The following is a 19,078-nucleotide window of genomic DNA, read 5'->3' on the forward strand; positions in this document are numbered from 1 at the left end:
ATCACACATAATTCATATATGTAAATACTCTCTCTCTCTCTTCTCTCTCCTTGAGTTCTGTTCTGCCTCTCTCTCTCTCTCTCTCTCTCTCTCTCTCTCTCTCTCTCTCTCTCATAGATAAAACCACACATATACATGTAATCCAGTATTATTTTAATTCGTACCTCCTCATATAAAGCCTGTTAATTTGCAAATTAAAAAAATAAATCCTCCTTAAAAAAGATCTTCATGGAAGAAGTAGAGCAAATTAACTAACAGAGAGAGTTATAAAAGATATTTTATAGAAGATTCTTTATAAAATAATGGGACCAGCTTGTGGAAAGACTATAGAATTTTAACTTGATCTTAAAAGCAATGGAATAATCAGAGTGATGATTTAAGAAAGACTAATTCAACACTGGTAGAATGGTGTATAGGACTAGAAACTATTACCATAACTGGAAAAAAGAAGACTTGAGAAGATAATCACTGTCTTCAAGTATCTGAAAGCTTGTCATGTGAAACAGGAGCTGATTTCACTCTAGTTAGTTCTGAAAGGTAAGATCAGGACTAAGGAATCCAAATGCTGATTTCAGTTCAGTGTAAGGAAAGACTTCTTAGCTATTCAAAAGAAGGAATGAGAGGACTCATTAGAAAGTACATTCCTAATCACTGATGCATTTAGGAAGAAGCTGGATAGCCACTTGTCATGGATGTCACAAAGGAAGTTTATACTTCAGATAGAAGAGGTTGGAATAGATGACCTTTGTGGTTCTTTCCAACTCTGAGATTTAATAGTTCTAAGATTCTATAAAAATTGGGAGGAGAGATAAATAGCATAACAGTTAAAAAAATAAACAGCTACAACCATTATCATGCTGATTTTCCATGGAGGCCTGTCATTTCACTGAACTTAAGGGCTCACTTCATCAAAAAATTTTTTTCATGGATATATTATTGTTTCTTAATGTTATCATTGCCACTAAGCGATAAGTTTGGAAGAGATTATGAGGTATGGACACAAAAATATAATTGTATGTAATTGTATTGGATTATTATTTTTAAAAACTGTTAAGATTCCAGATATTAAGAAACAGATTTACAAAGTAGAATCTCAAAGAGATTCTATAGTTTAAAAAGCATATTCTACAGAAATCCTCTAAATTCAATTAAAATAGAATTCAGTTTTTTAAAAATTCATTTCATGTGCACATCAATGTGAGAAGAAAGGCATACCATAAACCTATTAATTAAAGAAATATCTTATTTTCAATCTCTACATATCTACTATTTCTTTCCCTAATGCCTTCAAACATGACTAAGCCTCCTACATACTTAAACAGATCTTTCTCTGGAGCCTACTATCTTATCAAGCTTCTGCCTACATTGCTCCTTTCTTTCTCAACCAAGCTATTAAAAAAAATCTTCTTATACTTATTACCTTTCTGGATAGCTTCCTCCTTTGTTGTTGTGTTTCAGTGTTTATCTCTTATTCTGTAGCCCTATGCTTCTAGATTAGTGAGAATTCATCTTATCTAGCCAAATTCTGGTGCTCCAATCAGCTCTCCAACCATTCTCCTGCTATGGTGCCAATCACATACTCTTCCTCTCACTTTTCCACCTCTAGCTATGTTTTTGGGATGCTCAACCTGTGATTTTATTATAAGGAACTCATGGGGAGGAAACTCCATCTGTGAGTTCCATCCATGTACCATGTACCCTTTCCTGGGACACCTTTCTCTCTCTCTCTCTCTCTCTCTCTCTCTCTCTCTCTCTCTCTCTCTCTCTCTCTCTCTCTCTCTCTCCCCTCCTGTCTTTCTCTGTCTGTCTATCTCTTTTATCTCTGTCTCTCTCTCCCCCTCTTTCTCCATCCTTTTCTCCTCCTTCTGTCTTCCTCCTTCCACTCTATTCTCTTTGTCTCTCTTGCTCCCCATCTCTGTGTCTCTGCCTCTGTCTCCATCCCTCTTTGTCCCTCACTAAAGGACCTCTTTTTGTCTCTGGGCTTCTCTGTTTCTGTCTCTCTCACTTTGTCACTCTGTCTCTGTCTGTCTGTCTGTCTCTTTGTCTCTCTCTCTCTCTCCTTCCCTACCCCCCCCATCTCTCCTCCTACATGGGGTACAGTTCAGCTGGCTGCATGGTGCAGGATTTGAAATCATCAAGGGTAGGATTTCAGAACCTGTGTAAAACTCCAACATCTTAGTTACAACTCTATGTCTTTACAGCATTATACCTGCCTAATTCCTGTTCCAACTTTCTAGGTCCTACTGAAGAACCAATTCTAGCATTCTGTAGTTGACATTTTCCTTTCATTTTTCTGTCTTGCATCATGCTTCTTTGTGTCCATCTGCTATGTCTTCCATAATAGTACGAAGTTTGTTAGAATAAGAATTTCTTACCATTTTTTGTCACATTTTTCATAGCTGGAGGTTCTTTCTCAGATGAAATCATATTACTAGACTCACAAATAGCTAATCTATAGGTGTTCACCATTAATTGAAGTAAACCACTTTCCAGAATCATAAAGATAAAAGATAAAACACATAGATAAAATTCTGGATCTGGAGTCAGGAAGACCTTAGTTCAAATCCATCCTTGAATGCTAGCTAGTTATGTAACATTGAGCTGGTCATGTATCCTCTACCTCAGTCTTCTCATCTACAAAATGAAAATAATAACAGCCCTACCCTACTTCTCAAGGATATTACAAGGATAAGATGAGATATTTATAATGTGCTTTACAAACTTTAAAGATTACATTATTATTATCATTGTTATTAACTAAAATCATTTTTATCTTAGTTCATTTATATTTTTAAATTCTATCTTGAAATATGCTTTATGAATAATTTTTGCTACAAAAATTTTATTTTGTGCTTTAAAAAATGGGTCCTCTGAGTTCTTTTTTGTTAGTTTCTCTGTAGAGGGAATATATCATATGGTTGTGTTCCCAGAGATAATAGGTGGTTAAAATTAGCTTTTATAGAAAAGGTCAAATTAAGGGTTCTGATATACTTATTTGCCACTGAAAGTAGGAGATTCACATAATAATTTTTTAATTCTTTAAAAAGTTGGTTATTGGAAAAAATTTAATATCTGAGGAGCTCATTTTTTAAAATTTTTGCTAGATAATGGGGTTAAGTGACTTGCCAAAGGTCACAAAGCTAGGTAATTATTAAGTGTCTGAGATCAGATTTGAACTCAGGTCCTCCTGACTCCAGGGACTGTGTGATATCCACTGTGCCACCTAAATGCCCTGAGGAGCTCATTTTTAAAATAAAGTTATACATTTTAAACATGAATGCTGTTAATATTATGTGATTTTTTTCTTTACCAGAATTATTTGCTTCAAAGGAATATATATATATGTTTATGCATATGTATATATGTATGCATGTATATGTATATAGCACTTGTTAAAATCATTTAATGTTTTATGTACAACAGCATAATGTAACAGATAAAAGGACCAGATAAAGATCAGGAAGGTATGAGTTCAAGTTCTTCTAATACTCCTTAGTTATATGAATACTTAATAGCTGTCCCTAGGCAATTCTCTAAGACCCTAAAGTGTAAATGATTTGAATAGTTTTCATTGTGGGAGGTCCTTACTCAGAAATCATATTTCTAGACTCACAAATCAAGAAAAAGTTATATTGTTATCTGATTGCTTCATATATGTGTCTCCCTGCCCCTTACCCAAATATGTACTTCTGACAGCAAGGACTGACTTATATAGCTCTTGAATATCCTTCACAATGCCATCAAGTATGTGGTGCATAGTAAACACTCAGTTAATATTTATTGAATTAAATTGATTTTAATTTTCAAGGTTCTTTCCACCCTCTAGCTCTATGATTAACTTCTCATTAAGAATAAAATGGGCTTATCTTTTGAAGTCTCTGGAAAACCCTTGTGGAAATCATTATCTTGCCTGGCTAGTAGGTAGCATTGCAGGAAATTATTTTGGTTTTAACTTTTCTCAAAAGAGAAATTTATAATATAGATATGATCACTTAGAGCCATTCTTCATACTTATATTGCATGAGAACATAAGTATTCAGTCATTCCCTATAGAGGAGTCGCTTTCAACTCAGTTTCTATCAAGTGATGGCATATTAACATTTACTTTCCTGTGCCAAAATGCCACAGGCTTTCATAAGGAAAAATATTTCACAAAAATTTTAAATTACTTCTCTCTAGCAATCTAAACATATATACATTCATACATACATCCTGGTAAAAGCTATTGTGATCTTCCTGGGAGCATCCCAAGAGATTGAGCAATGTATTTTAATAATATGAAATTGTAGCTATCCATTTAAAAGCCTGAATTCTTTCTAGGTGTACTCTTCAGTCAGCATTTTCTTCTTTCTTGACCACTACTTTATCCCTGTGATGGTTTATCATAATTTCCTAACTCATAGGACCATTGATTGATTTAGAGCTGAAATGTATTCTAGGAGCCACCAGGTCCAAACTTTTCATTTTACAAATGAGGGGACTTAGGAGCAGAGACATTAAATATTTGGGTCAATATTTCATAAGGAATATGTAGAATAAGTGGGATTTAAAACTCAGGTCCTTTGACTTTAAATCCAGAGCTCTTTCAAATGTACTATGCTTTCTCCTAAATGTATTTAATATTATCTCTGAAAAAAAAAAAGCACATTTTCTTTCCTAAATGTATGGTTCTCTGAGCAACTGATTAGAATTTAGAAACTGAAATAATGGGAAGGGGAGGGAAATTCATGAATAAATATTTTGTAACTATAATGAATTGGCAAGAGGATAGTCAAGAGGATCTGAGTTCAAATCTAGCTGCAGGGGGCGGCTACATGGTACAGGGCAGCTAGGTGGCGTAGTGGATAAAGCACCAGCCTTGGAGTCAGGAGTACCTGGGTTCTCAAATCCAGTCTCAGACACTTAATAATTACCTAGCTGTGTGGCCTTGGGCAAGCCACTTAACCCCATTTGCTTTGCAAAAAAAAAAAACCTAAAAAAAAATCTAGCTGCAGATACTACTGGCTTATGTGAACCTGGCAAGTCACTTAACTTCTTCCTACTTCAATTTTCTCTTTGTAAATGGAGATAATAGCACCTATCTCCCAGGGATGTTGTTAGAGCAAATGAGTTAGCATAAGTAAAATACTTTGCAAACTTTAAAGCCACATATAAGTGCTAAGTATTATTATTGCTATTATTATTATTATTATATGGAAGTGATAATATTACTTTTGCCTATCCCACAAAGTTGCTGTGATGAAAATGGTTTTGTAACCCTTTAAGAACCATAAAAATTTGAGCTGTAATTGCTAGCACTTACATAAATAGCCTTTAAGACATGCAAAACAATTTACAAATACCATCTCATTTTATCCTCAAACCTGCCATGAGAAAGGTAGATTATTATTCCCATTTGTAGATGAAGAGATTGAAGCCAAAATGTTAAATGTCTCACTGCTAGTGTCTGTGGCTGTATTTGAACTTAGTTCTTCCTGACCCCAGATCTAATTACAAATTTAAGGAGGTGCAAGAAGTTTTGAAAGTAGATTTTAAAAGGTCAGAATAATTAGAGATTGAAGGGATTTCATGATGTGAAATATATATATATATATATATATATACATGCTTTGAAAACACAAAATATGTATATATGTATATATGTATATATACATATATACATATATATAAATATATATGTGTATATATATATATTATATATATATATATACACACAGCTTTAAAAACTAGAAATCTAATCATGGTTCTGATGTGTGGAACTGTGATCTCAACTGTACAGTATTCTATCCAGTGGTATATAGGGCAGACTTTACCTATATCATCTCATCTTATATGTCCTTGTCCATTTGATCCTTTAAATTTTCCACAAATTGATTTCTTAAAAGTATATGAATACCAATGCTATTTAATTATATGATTAACTAAACAAGATTGGTGGTTCTCAATGAAGTAGCAAGGTCAGATTGCAATAAACCAGGCAGAGGTGATAAGGTCTTGAACTAGAATGTTAATTATATTTGAGAGAAGAGGACTGATATGTTCTGAAGGTAGGAAGAATAGAGCTTAGCAACCAATTAGACATATGAGGTGAAACTCTATCTCCTAAATCCCTCCCTACTCTATCTTTAATAAAAAAAAAAGAAATCTGCACTAAATTCTACCATTCCCTTAAACTGTTGTCCTGTTTCTCTCCCTTTTCATCCAATGTCCTTGTAAAAGTGTCTATGTTTTCAGCCCCTATTCACTCACTCCTCAGCCTTTTGCAGTCTAGCTTCCAGCCTCAAAATTCCACAAAAACTATTTTCTCAAATTTTTTAATTTAAAATTTATTTTTCTATTTAATACCAACAAAATTTATACATACCTAATAGAAATCAAAAAGAGAATTGTATTTGAAGCTGTGCATCTCTTCCATACTACTTGCTTTAAAAAAAAAGTTCATATATTCCACAGGTTATTTTCAAAACATCCTACTTGTCAGAGCTACTTCTGAACTTGTTATTTTTTTTCTGTATAGTAAAAAAAATGTTTCAACAACTGCACAAATGCTTTTTCATCACTAAATATGATGAGTCTTTTTCAGTCCTCATTTTTCTTATCTTGACCCTTTATATATATATTTGTATATACATAATATGCCTATATATGTGTGTGTGTTTGTTACTTTTCCTATTAGAATGTAAATTCCTTTGTATTTGTGTCTGTAGTAAGTAGCACAGTCCATGGGATGTACTTAAAATTATCGCAGATTGATTGATTTAGAGACATGGCGGTATGTGGTGCAGTAACTAGGAAGTTTGGAAGGGGGTGAGTTTGGAGAGTCAAGATAATGCAATGATATTGATGATTCAGATAACAACCCATTTATGCTTGCTAGTTCTGTGCAAGTCACTTTGTCTTATACAAAGTAAAAAAGTTATGTAGAGAAATGGGAGAAAGCTAAGTTCATAGTAATCAGACATTGCCCTAGAATATGGAGCCTTTCCTCTAAAACAGAGCTGCCACAATCATTGGGTGATTTCCACCTCATAGGTATATACACCTGGGGTTAGGAAATTTTTTCCAGCAGTACCACTAGCTGCTTCTATGGATGCCCAGTTCCAGTTAGGTTATAATTGCCCTTAGAAAACTGATGCATATCTCAGAAGGGAAGAATTCCAGGGACTTTCACAGAGGTGGGAAGGGGTGGAGCGGGAATAGGGTACTGTCCTGAAGACAAATCCACTACTGGGTTTCACTGAGTTGGTCACTGGAGAGGGTGAAAGGTGGTCCATGTTCCTTCATCCTACTTGGATAATTCCGCCCCTCCTTGGAATCAGGCCACAATCCCTTTGCGATCAAGTTATATTCAGCCTCCACTATGGAGACAATTGAACTAGATCACTCTTTTTAAAAGTGATGTATTATCCAATTAACAAAAAAAATGGACTAAGTATGATCCTAATTGTTACTGTCTTAAAATATCAGTACTAAATGCCTTTGATTTGATTATTTAAAAGAAATAACTGTTAAAACCAAACTTAGAGATTCCAGTTGACCCACAGGAAATACAGGATTGACATATAGATAAAATGAACAATGATTTGGGAGATGATAACATTTAAATTTTTCTAGTGCCTGATAGTATTTGATGAGCTCTGACAGGCTCCTTGATGAATACATACATATATATATATATATATATATATATATATATATATATATATATATTCGATAAAGGAAGTAATTATCAATTATTTATTTTGTTGTTATTATTCAATTTTTCAGTCATATCCAAGTTTTCATGACCCCATTTGGGGTTTTCATAGCAAAAATACTCTACCCACTGTGCCACCTAAGCTGTTCTATCAGTTATTTATACCTTAATGTAAATGAAGTATCTGGGAATAGGTTTAGATCAGATAGAAAAATATGAGAGTAGGAAACTTGAGGAATGGAGAGAGAATCCCCATGGAAGGGGATAGGAGTGGTGAATGGGACAAGCATGGTTAGAACAGACAAACTGGGGAAGTAGGAAAAAACCCACTTTGTGCACACTTCACCCAGGGTTCTTATTAAAGATATGCAAACTAGTCAGGTAGCCCCATATTAAAAGGTGAATGAATACTTAAAAACAAGGTATGTTTCACATAGTGGTTACTCAAATGTCTACTGATAATGAAAAAAAGGACCCTTCCTTGAGTGGAGAATATTTTACTATTGATTCAACAAAAAACAAGAGGGCTCTTTCTGAAATTTATGTTGAGGAGCCTCAAATGTAACATTATGGCCTTGACTGAATTCATGTGAACCAGGTGAAAAGGCATTTAAAATGCCAACTATAAAATAACCTGTCTTCAATTGCCATGTATATAAAATTATTATATGCTTTTAGTTTCTAAGTACATACTATATCTACAGTGATGTTCCATAACTGTGTGTGCTCAAATCCAGTCACTAAGCAAACACTCATTAAGCAACTACTACATGCATACATATGTATATATCATATGTGCCTTGGATATCATTAGTCATTTCCTATTTATTCTCTTAAATGTTTTATTTATTGTGACCACTCTGTGATTCAAATTTGTTTTCTCTGCATATTTCTGGGAATAATTCTCTTAGGAGACTCTAGTCCAGAGTCCTGTTTACTTGTCATTATTTACTCTTAATCAAAAAGCCTCCTAGAAAGGGGATTTTTGTGATAATTACACAAAATAGATCGTGTAAATCCCAGTAGAAACAATACAGCTTTCAGGCAATGTTTAGCAGTATTTGAAAAGCTTAGAGAAGAAAATGTCTTTAAGATCTTTATGCTATGTCAAAATCCATGTTTATCCCCTGTCAATGGTGTAAGGAAATAAGATCATTAAGTTCTGGGAAAATAACTATTTTAATTATAAGAGCCTTTTGTAGAAGTCACAAATCCTCATCTTTTGATGCACAATCTTCACCTAAGGTTAAATTCTGTTTTTTTATAAGACACAGTATTGTAAATATATAGAATAGAAATTTGTCCACTCCGGAAAACATGAGAGTAGCAAAATCAATATATTATTCTTTGTAGTCTCACTAAAGATGTAAAGGAATGATTCACTTTCAGTAGAGAATGTACTATAGACTTTGGTAAGAATTTTAAAAAGCTAGCATGGTTAGCAAAACTCTGCATTGCTTGTAATCGTTGATTCTTTCTGCAAACATTTGTTGACTGCCTAAAATGCCAGTCCTAGAATGATCTCCTTGACGGCAAGTACTGGGGGGGGGGGGGTGCCTTTTTTTGTATCTCCAGTGTTTACTACAATGTAAACACTTAATAAATATTGATAGATTAATTGAAATTAAGATAAGGTTCATGATGCCACTGAGCTTACAATCTGGCAGGAGACATAAAGAAGTTACATGAATATAGAATTTGTGTTGTTCAGTTGTGTCCAACTTTTTATGACCCCATGTACCAAACTGTCCATGGAGTTTTCTTATCAAAGATACTGGACTGGTTTGCCATTTCATTCTCTAATGAATTAAGATCGAGGTTAAATGACTTTCCCAGGATCACAGAGTTAATAAACAACTTAAGTTGCATTTGAACTCAAATCTTCCTAACTTCAAGCCTAGCACTCTTATCTACTGAGCCACTCAACTGCTCCCAAATTACAAAGAAGTCAAGTCACTTGCCCAGGGTCATACTGTTAGTAAATGTCAAAAACCAGATTTAACTCAGATCTTGTTGATTCTAGATGCAGCACTCTATCCACTGAGCTACCTAACTGCTTCTAAATATAGAATAATAAATGATAAACATATTATGTTTGGTTAAGGTTAGAAGAATCAAAGCATTTTTGATTAGAGAAATTAGAAAAGATTTCAAGGAATAGGTGTCATTTGAGATGGGCTTGAAAAATGGTTATGATTTTAAAATATGGATGTTTTCTTTGAGGGCTGTTGGAGGTAGTCTATGCTATCTACTTCACAGACTACTCTGTGCTGCCTTTTCAAAGAAACCATTTATCTCAGATTGCTTCATGTCATACTATTCTGTACCTCTCAACTGCTGTGGAAGGTTGTTTAATAATGTGCCTTGCCTGTACATGTCAAAACACCACATTTGATGAAAACCAAATTAGATCTTTTCATACTCTTATGAACTACATCTCATGACAGTTCTTTACAGTGTATGCTAGAGAGCATTAGCATTTTAATAGACCTAGATCTTTGGTGTCCACATGCTGAGAGTCTAGCGAAGGGGTTGGCAACCTATTGCTTGTGGCTAAGATGGAACATGGACTAGTTTTCAGCAATAGATGCACTGATTACCACAATCATGCCTTCATCCACCACATTTTTGAGAATTATCTCATGACTGCTTGAAAAAGTTATTTACTTCTCACTCTCCCCATCCTCTCCTTGTTTTAATCAAATAAATGCTATCTTTGCTATTAAAAAGGACATGTCAATCAACTCCCCTTTGGCTCCACTTAGCATTCCTGTGACTATTCAAAACAACACTGGCAACCCCCCTCACCCTTGGACTACTATTCCCTGTTTGTTTTAATCTATTAAAACATAAACTGTTAGAGAGCAGGAACTCTCTGGGATTAGTATTTATATCCTCAGTTCTTAATATTGGGCTTTTTTTTTTCATTAATTTTCAAGAGGCACCAAGTAGTAGAAATGTAAGAGAGAGCTTGGAGATCCAGTCCAACTTTTCAGGCTTATCAAAAAAGAGACCACTGAAGAGTAAGAGGCCCAGAGGTTTAACCAAAGTTATACACCTAGCCAAGTCCTCCAACTCCTGGTCCAGGATTCTCTTCACTCTATCAGGATCTACTCATATCTCTCTTACCACTAGTGTGGTATGCTATCATGGATTAGACCAGGATTGGAAGCTATGCAGACATGCCTCAGAAGAGCTGGTCCTTAGGAAGAATTTATCATGGAGTGATAGGTATGGAGAGGCAAGTGGAGTAAAGCATCAGGTGCAATAGGTGGATATTTAGGCATTTGCCTTTAAAGAAGTCCAGAGGTGGGCATGAAAGTACAAAACACAAGAGTTCAGGTTATATGGTAAGCAAATCCTGGCAGAAATTCAGGCAGACAGTTAACATCAGGGAAGTCTTGCGGCTGATCCAAGAGCTCACTGGAGCCAGCTCCAACCCTCTTGGCTAAGCCAATAGTTAATCTTTTCCTTTTGAGTGTTTACACTTCAAAAATCAGCAAGTGCTAAAAAAAAAAATCAGAGCTTGATTTATTGTTTTGTTGATTTCTAGATGAGAAAATGATGGTGAAACTGTTAATAACAAAGATTAAACTTAAAAGCATGATAGCACATACTTTATTTTTTCCTGAAGAGCTCATGATTATCAGCACATGCTGGGAGAGACCCAAGGAAAGGGTGTTGATTTGGGAACCTCACAAAAATCTTTGAAAAGATCATGCAAACAAGGTGGAGGCTCCCTTCACAGAGGCACTGAAATAAAAGATAGAGACACCCAAAGGAAAAAGACAAGAAATTTAGTTACTATGTATAGACCAGAATAATTAGTAACAGTGGAACATGCCTTAGGTGATTGTTGTGACTCTACTTGCAGTCTACTGACAAGGCATCTAGGTCAAAGTGCAACTTGATGTTGAACTACGATTCCATGTCTTTACATTTAGTCATTCTAGAGACCCAGAAGCAAGGTTAAGGGGTCCATTTTCATCTAGAGAAAGAAGAGTCTGAATACAGATCAAAACATTCAATTCTTACTTTTAAAAAAAAATTTGGTTTTTGTTCTTTTCTTTCTGGTGATTTTTTTCCCTTTTGCTCTGATTCTTCCATCATAGCCTGACTAATAAGGAACTATGTTTTATGTGATCGTACATATATAATCTATATCAGCCCACTTGCTATCTTGAAGAGGGAGGAGGAAAGGGAGAGGGGAAGAAAATTTGGAACTCAAAATTTTATAAAAATTGAAAACTATCTTTACATATAATTTTTTAAAATACTATTAAGTGGGGAAAATGTCAGATTGTTTTAGTGGAAGGAGGTGGGAATAGAACTTAAGTCCATTTTTCTTACTAGCTGTTTGACCTCAAGAAACACTCTCTGGTTTTCCTACCTGTAAAAATAGTAATAATACTTTTCATGCCTTTTTCTCTCAGAGGATTGCTTGAGAAAGGTGTTGTAGGAGGTAATATTCCTGTTCCTTAAGAGCTTGTTGTTTTGTATTTTGACAGATGCCATGCTCTTGGTAGCAGAGAGACTAGAGGGACCATTCAACATTGAATCAGTAATGGACCCTATCGACGTCAAGATTTCTGAAGCCATCATGAACATGCAAGAAAACAGCATGCAAGTATCAGCAAAGGTCAGTCACTTAACTTAAAAATAAGGTAAATTGGTGAGGCTGCTCTCTGGGAGCCAATCATTGTAAATGTTATTACTTTGTCAGTTTTTCCTGTCCAACTGAAAATTATTTTAAAAAACCTCACAACAAAATGGCATCAAGATGAGTAGCAATCTTTTTAGTTCACAACCACTCAATCATGAAGAAAATTATTGGCTGTTAAAAAGTTTCTGAAAGCCAAAGCATGTTGACTAATGGCTCACAGTTGTGAGGAGTTTTGGCAGAGCTGAGGTTTTTTTTTTTTTTAACAGAAATGTCTCCACATGCTTACCCTATTTCTCTCTCCAGTAACTTCTAATTATGTCTTCAGTTGGAAGATCCAGGCAGAGATGCCTCATGTTAAGTGTAAATAATTAAACATCCCCACTAAGGTTCAAGTTGTGACTACATGCAGGTGTGCCTCATTTAATAGAACTTGTGGGAACAAGGTTTCTTTATACAAAGTCAGCCATATAAAACTAAACTAAACAAAACCAAACCTCTGAATTCATAATATGAAGAAGGAGTACCTGGAATTGGCAGCTAAATGAGAGAAGAAATAAAAATAATTCAGGACATAGCTCCTATGTGTCTCCATTCAATTGTAGAAAATTTGTAAAACTTATGTTGTCCCCAGTTTCCTCTTTTGTCACTCCCTTTTCTAGATTGGTTGCAATTCTCAAGACTCTACCACATTCCGAGTATCAGAATATATAATGAATTACTTTGTCAATTATTCGTACGAATACCCACTCACACCAAAATTTTATTACCAACAGGCAATGCCACTTTAAAGCCTTTGTCCCTAATTTTAGGATGAAAGGCATCTAACCTTGTTCAAATAATGTTAGATATCAGCACATAGACCAAAAGATGTGTGATGTATTCCTAAAGCCAACCCCAAAGTTTAACCTGGTTTAGTCCTAGGGTGGGGGTGCTGGGAGATTACTGGAAGATGGAGGCTGGCACTGAAGAAACAATCTATATTATCTCTTACTAATCTGTCCTCAGCTTCCTTAGAAAGATTAAACTCGAATAGTTCTGGAATCCTCTGGGAAAAGTGGAAGGGAATAAATAATAGGATGATAGAGTGTCAGAACTAGAAGGAACCTCATCCAATCCAACTCCTACATTTTACAGATGAAGAAGAGAAATTAAGCAACTTTCCTAAATTCAAACAGTTTTTTAAAGTACCAGAGCTAGGACTTTACAAATCTTTAGAACATATTATTTCCTCAAAGGAAAAAGTTGAACCAAATTACCTTTAAGGTCTTATAACTCTAAATCTGTGATCCTGTGATGTCCCTACTCCCAGTCCAATGTTCTTTTCATTACATGAACTGTTCAAAACATCAGCAATCTTTTTCTAGGTAACAGGATTAGGAGGGAGGGTGTCATTTTCCCATAGGAATGGGAAGGAAAGACATAAAAACTACTCTTTTTTTCTGGGTTGGAATCTGAGAATTTATTTTCTTGACAACTCCTGGAATAAAATGGAGAGCTGTCTATTAAGTGAAATACATGAAACTCTGGCTTAAATAACCCCCACTTTAGCTCTTCAGAGAAAAACCTGCCCATTCTTTAATGTTAGATTATCGTGCCTCTAATGTACTATGTTCTATAATCCTTATTTCTTACCAGCTGTGAATCCAGAAATGAAATAATCAATTAACCAAAAAAAAGTTAAGTGCATACTTTATGGCAGCCACTTTGCTAAATGATGGGAATACAAATACAAAATACCAAAATTTCAGATTCAACAGGTTGATTTTTGTTCTAATTATTTGATCTTGAATTTTATATTTTAACATTCTCTCTCTCTAAATATATATAAAACAATTTAGAATTTTATTCTCTTTCAGTTGCTCCATTTATGATCACAAAATATATATTTTAGAAGTAAATGTGAGGTTTTACCTCATAACTAATGTAACTAGCCCAACTGCGAACTTTCCATTCATTTGATAAGCTAAAAACTTTCTATTTTGAGAAAAAATACTTTATTTAAATCACAGAAATATTCTATATAGAGCTTGAAAATATCCTTTAGTTAAATTTGCTGTCAACATAAACCATGCATTTGATACTACTTATAAACTAAAATCAAAATTTTATTTTATAGCTAAATATGGTCTGTCTGTCTCCCTTTCTTCCTTTGAGCTTAAAGGAATTCTTAGTCAGGATCAATAAATATTCTCAACAAATATGGTAGTCTGACTTTCAGAGTTCAGCACATCATTATCTTTCACCAGACAAGCATTAGATGAATCCAAAAGCTTTTCAGGGACAATAGAGGCATTCTGGGAATGGTAGAGTTTACAAATTATGGTGACTTTGGTTCCAGGATGTGATCTGAAATTGGAAACTATGATTCTAGCACTTCCCTAGAATGTGAGTATTTCATCATTTTATTGAAAAAGTTGCAAAGAAAATAATTCTTCAAACTTCCTTCTGGAGAAAAAGTAAATTAAAATGTCCCATCTACACTGAATAAACATAGATGGCATCCAAATAGTTCCAAAGTTTCATTATTTTATATTTTTTTTTCTGGTTTTTGCAAAGTAATGGGGTTAAGTGACTTGCCCAAGGTCACACAGCTAGGCAATTAAGTGTCTGAGGTCAAATATGAACTCAGGTCCTCCTGACTCCAGAGCTGGTGCTCTATCCACTTCACCACCTAGCTCCCTAAGTTTTGTTATTCTTTACAAAAGGTTATACAGCCCTTCCCTCACATCTTTCTAATGTGTTAGCTGAAGACATTAATTTAATCTTCCCCAAACTCTAGCTTCAGATCGAAGATGCTGTATATCTCTGTCCTATCCCAGCATTAAATAAACACATACACACACACACACACACACACACTCTCACACAGACGATTACATAAATAAATGAAATCCACAGGTGTATTTATTTATTTGTTCATTCCTAAAATATTTGCTGAGCAACCAGTATGCATCAAGAAATTGGTCTATGCACCATAGAAAAACACAAACAAGACTAAGACATTTCTATGATACCAGAATGTACAGTCTAATAGGGGAGATGAAGACATAAATGACTCTGAAACCAGATAGAATATGAAAATTCAGTAAAAAAGAAAAGATAAAAGTTGGGGGAGGTCAGAGGAGAGAGGTCACTTTCAGATAATTGAAAGGACTCATTTTAACTATCAATACTCACTTTGTCTTCCACTGAACCTGCTGTCAGATCAGTTAAAAAGTAGCAACATGTACCTTTTGTTCCCTTGTAAATCCTGATTATGTTCTAATAATTGCTGAAATGACTCAAAAGGATACTTATGAAAATGTAATGATTACCTAACTCATTTTTTTTACATCCTCTAATCAACTTGTGGTATTTAGGGTTCATCATAATACCTCTGACATTAATTCAAAACTCAAGGTTTTTCTTCTCTGTGTATAGAAATTATTCATGAATTTAAACATTTATCTTTTCCTAGTTGAAGAGCAATTCATTAGCTTGAAGCAGCAAAGTGCCATGCACAGAGCAATGGATTTGTGAGAGTGTGCCATGCACAGAGTAATGGATTTGTTTCAAATATCACTGATTGGTATGATTCTCGACAAGTAACAGCCTCATAGTTCCCAGGCAACTCCTTAAATCTATGAGTTTACAAAAGAAGACAAATCTGCCCCTAGGTGGTGAAGTGGATAGAGCACAGCCCTGGAGTCAGGAGGACCTGAGTTCAAATTTGACCTCAGACAATAATTACCTAGCTGTGTGGCCCCAGGCAAGCCTAGTTGTGTGGCCTTAGGCAAGCCATTTAATCCCATTGCCTTGCAAAAACCTAAAAAAGAAAATTTACCTTGGTAGGAGGAGGTTTCTCTTTGGAAGTTCAACATAAAATGAAATATAGGTCCAGAACAAAACTAAAATATTTGCGCTTTCTACTTTACAGGGTTATTAAAAGGATCATAAAAGATAATGTACATAAAGAATCTTTAGGGGCAGCTAGGTGGTGCAGTGGATAGAGCACTGACCCTGGAGTCAGGAGTACCTGAGTTCAAATGCAGCCTCAGTCACTTAATAATTACCTAGCTGTGTGGACTTGGGCAAGCCACTTAACCCCATTTGCCTTGCAAAAACCTAAAAAAAAAAAGAATCTTTAAAACTCAAAAGCATAATGTATATGAAAAATATAATTATTAGTAATGTAGTGGGAAAAATATTTCAGTGGTACTTTTCCTGAATCTGAATCTAAAATTTGAAACTAAATACCTTTGTGGCCTTAAGCAAAGTACCTCTTCTCTCAGGATCTGGGGGGGGGGGGTATGACAGTTTTGGATTAAGTGGTTTTTGAGGATGCTTCCAACTCTAGAACTGTTTAAGAATTCCTGTATAATTTTAATTGTACCATTTTGGAGGGGAGGCAATTGGGGTTAAGTGAATTTCTCAAAGCCACACAGTTAGAAAGTCTGAGACTGAGCAGTGGATTTGTAATTTGATTTATGTACTAATCCCCACTCTGTCATTTAATATGTGATTTGGGTCAAGTTAACCTCTCTGAGATAGCTTCTATTTCTAAAATAAGAGAAAATATACTTGAGAAGTGACATGGCAAAGATTTGGAGAGAAGTCTGGGGAGTTAGAAAGACTGAGTTTCAAATATCACTCTGATTTATATGATTTTAATCCCAACTCTAGGGCAAGGTACTCTATCTCCTACATCAACTAACTGCCCAAATGTGTACCATTTTTAACTGAAAATCTCCCAGTACCTTATAAGCCATGCAGAAATCCACTTGATCAGTGATATTAACCCCATTTAAGGGGGACACACTGTATCAAGATCACTGCCTGGAATGTGCAGAAACTAATGTATTTAGAAGAAACATAAATCCTTCATCTGTTACTATGAAACAGTTATTTCAACCACACCCACATACCCTCCCTGTCTTCATATCGATCTTCCCAATTGAAGAACTGCCATCTTTATTTTTCAATATTTGTTATCTACCCAGGTCAAAGAGGCTAAACCTTTTGAAAGCTTGTTGGGATTCTTAAAGGAACTGAAGTCCTTTCAAGGGTAATAAATCAAAACTCTCAATTCTGAGTCTGTGATTTTCAAAAGCCTAGATATTTCAGACCTGTTGATGAGTTCCTTCTTCTCCTATCAGGAAGATGAAACTTATCTCACTAAATATAATTTAATTTAACTATATTAGTAATAATTTCAAGGCTAATCCGGGGAAAGATTGGTTTGTCAGATATAATCTAAATTAAGGACAAAGACTTATTAAATTCCAACTGAAACTACCCATTCAATTAATGCTTATTACAGACAAGGGAAGAGCCTATTACAGAAAAGTATGATGACTTTCAGGTGCTTAATTTTATCCAGACAGTTCTTGAACTTCATTTCTTAGAAATACTACAGAAACGAAAACCCAAGGACCTAAAATTCCAAAAATAGAATATGGCAGTCTTTCTTCTCTAAAAATACTTTCCTAGTACAACATTGAGATCAGGGTTGCTTTACCTGGGGATAATTGACATAAAAATGTTTTGATAACTTTATTTCAACATAAGTGGTTTCCTTAATAATCCTATGTATCTTATTTTATTCATTTAAAAACTTTATCTGGAGAAATGGTCCTTAGGCTTCACCAAATAGCCAAAGGGATCCATGTAACACCACTCCCCTTCAAAAAAAAAAAAGACTAAGAGCTGATCTAGATCAATCTTGGGGTTCTACCAACAAGAAATACTTTTTCCTCAGCAGAGAAAGTTTCCCCTTTGCTTTATCGAGATGGCTCCAAAATAGGAAAGTAGGAAAAAGCACTGGAATAAAGTTGAAATTTAACTGAAAACTGATGTATATAGTTATCAACTAGAAACTTCATTTCTAATAAATTCTTTGGCTGGTTAAATATTGGATTACTAAAGGCCTTAGTAGCACAGAATTGCAGCATCTCTCAAAGAGCTGAGCTCAATCTTGATCATGGAGAAAAACTATTTGATGTGAAAGAAGACATCCAGCCACTCAGGTGGCTCCTGGCCTACATTTTATCCAAGGTAACATTACTTGTGCCTGTGATTAGAGTCTGCTATTGGAAGAGAAACTGGGATTCTTTCTAACACGCCTTCCTTACTTAAACCTCTCCTCTGGCCTGTTTAGATGGCGTAAAAAAAAATCAGGAGGCACTCCATATGACTCCAGGGAACCAGCAAGTGCCAAAAAAATATTTAAATGTTTTTTTAATATAACTTTCAGAAATCTATGACCAAGAAGGAATAATAAACTTTATGTATTATCCCTGCAAGCAATGCAATGAATACAATGCTTTTCCATTGAAATAGGCATCTAGGAAATCCCAACATTGATGGGCCAACCCATCTTACTTGTTGCTGTAAAATAAATAAATCCACATAGCCTTTAATTCATTTTCATTCTATTTTTTCCTGAAGATTTAAAAGAAAAAAAAGAAAACAAGAAAACTGCCAAGCACTTCTATGAAACTTCTTTCTTTGGTTCATTCAAATCCAAAGATTGATATTCTCCCCATCAGGTAGTCATTTACTCCAACAGATCAGACAAGTGGAAGATGGTCAGATATTTGCAAGAACTTTCTATATTTAATTTCTCTTTTTTATTAGCATGTATAAAAGAACTCTTTCATTCCATTCTTTTATAAGATCAGGCAATATTTAAGCTCCACATTTTTAATTATCTAATTCCAGGCTAATATAATGACTTTGTT

The 19,078-nt window shown here is 34.8% G+C and overlaps 1 protein-coding gene across 2 annotated transcripts in view; it reads left to right on the forward strand.

Moving 5' to 3' along the window:
- Positions 1-19,078, forward strand: part of GPC6 (glypican 6) — a 1,417,939-nt gene that overhangs the window by 1,280,338 nt on the left and 118,523 nt on the right. For both annotated transcript variants that reach the window (XM_074191897.1, XM_074191898.1), the window contains exon 5: positions 12,205-12,335. In XM_074191897.1, the coding sequence (XP_074047998.1) occupies positions 12,205-12,335 (131 nt within the window). The remainder of the gene's footprint in view (positions 1-12,204; positions 12,336-19,078) is intronic.

Source organism: Macrotis lagotis, chromosome 6 (assembly GCF_037893015.1).
Source record: "Macrotis lagotis isolate mMagLag1 chromosome 6, bilby.v1.9.chrom.fasta, whole genome shotgun sequence".
Lineage (NCBI taxonomy): Eukaryota > Metazoa > Chordata > Mammalia > Peramelemorphia > Peramelidae > Macrotis > Macrotis lagotis.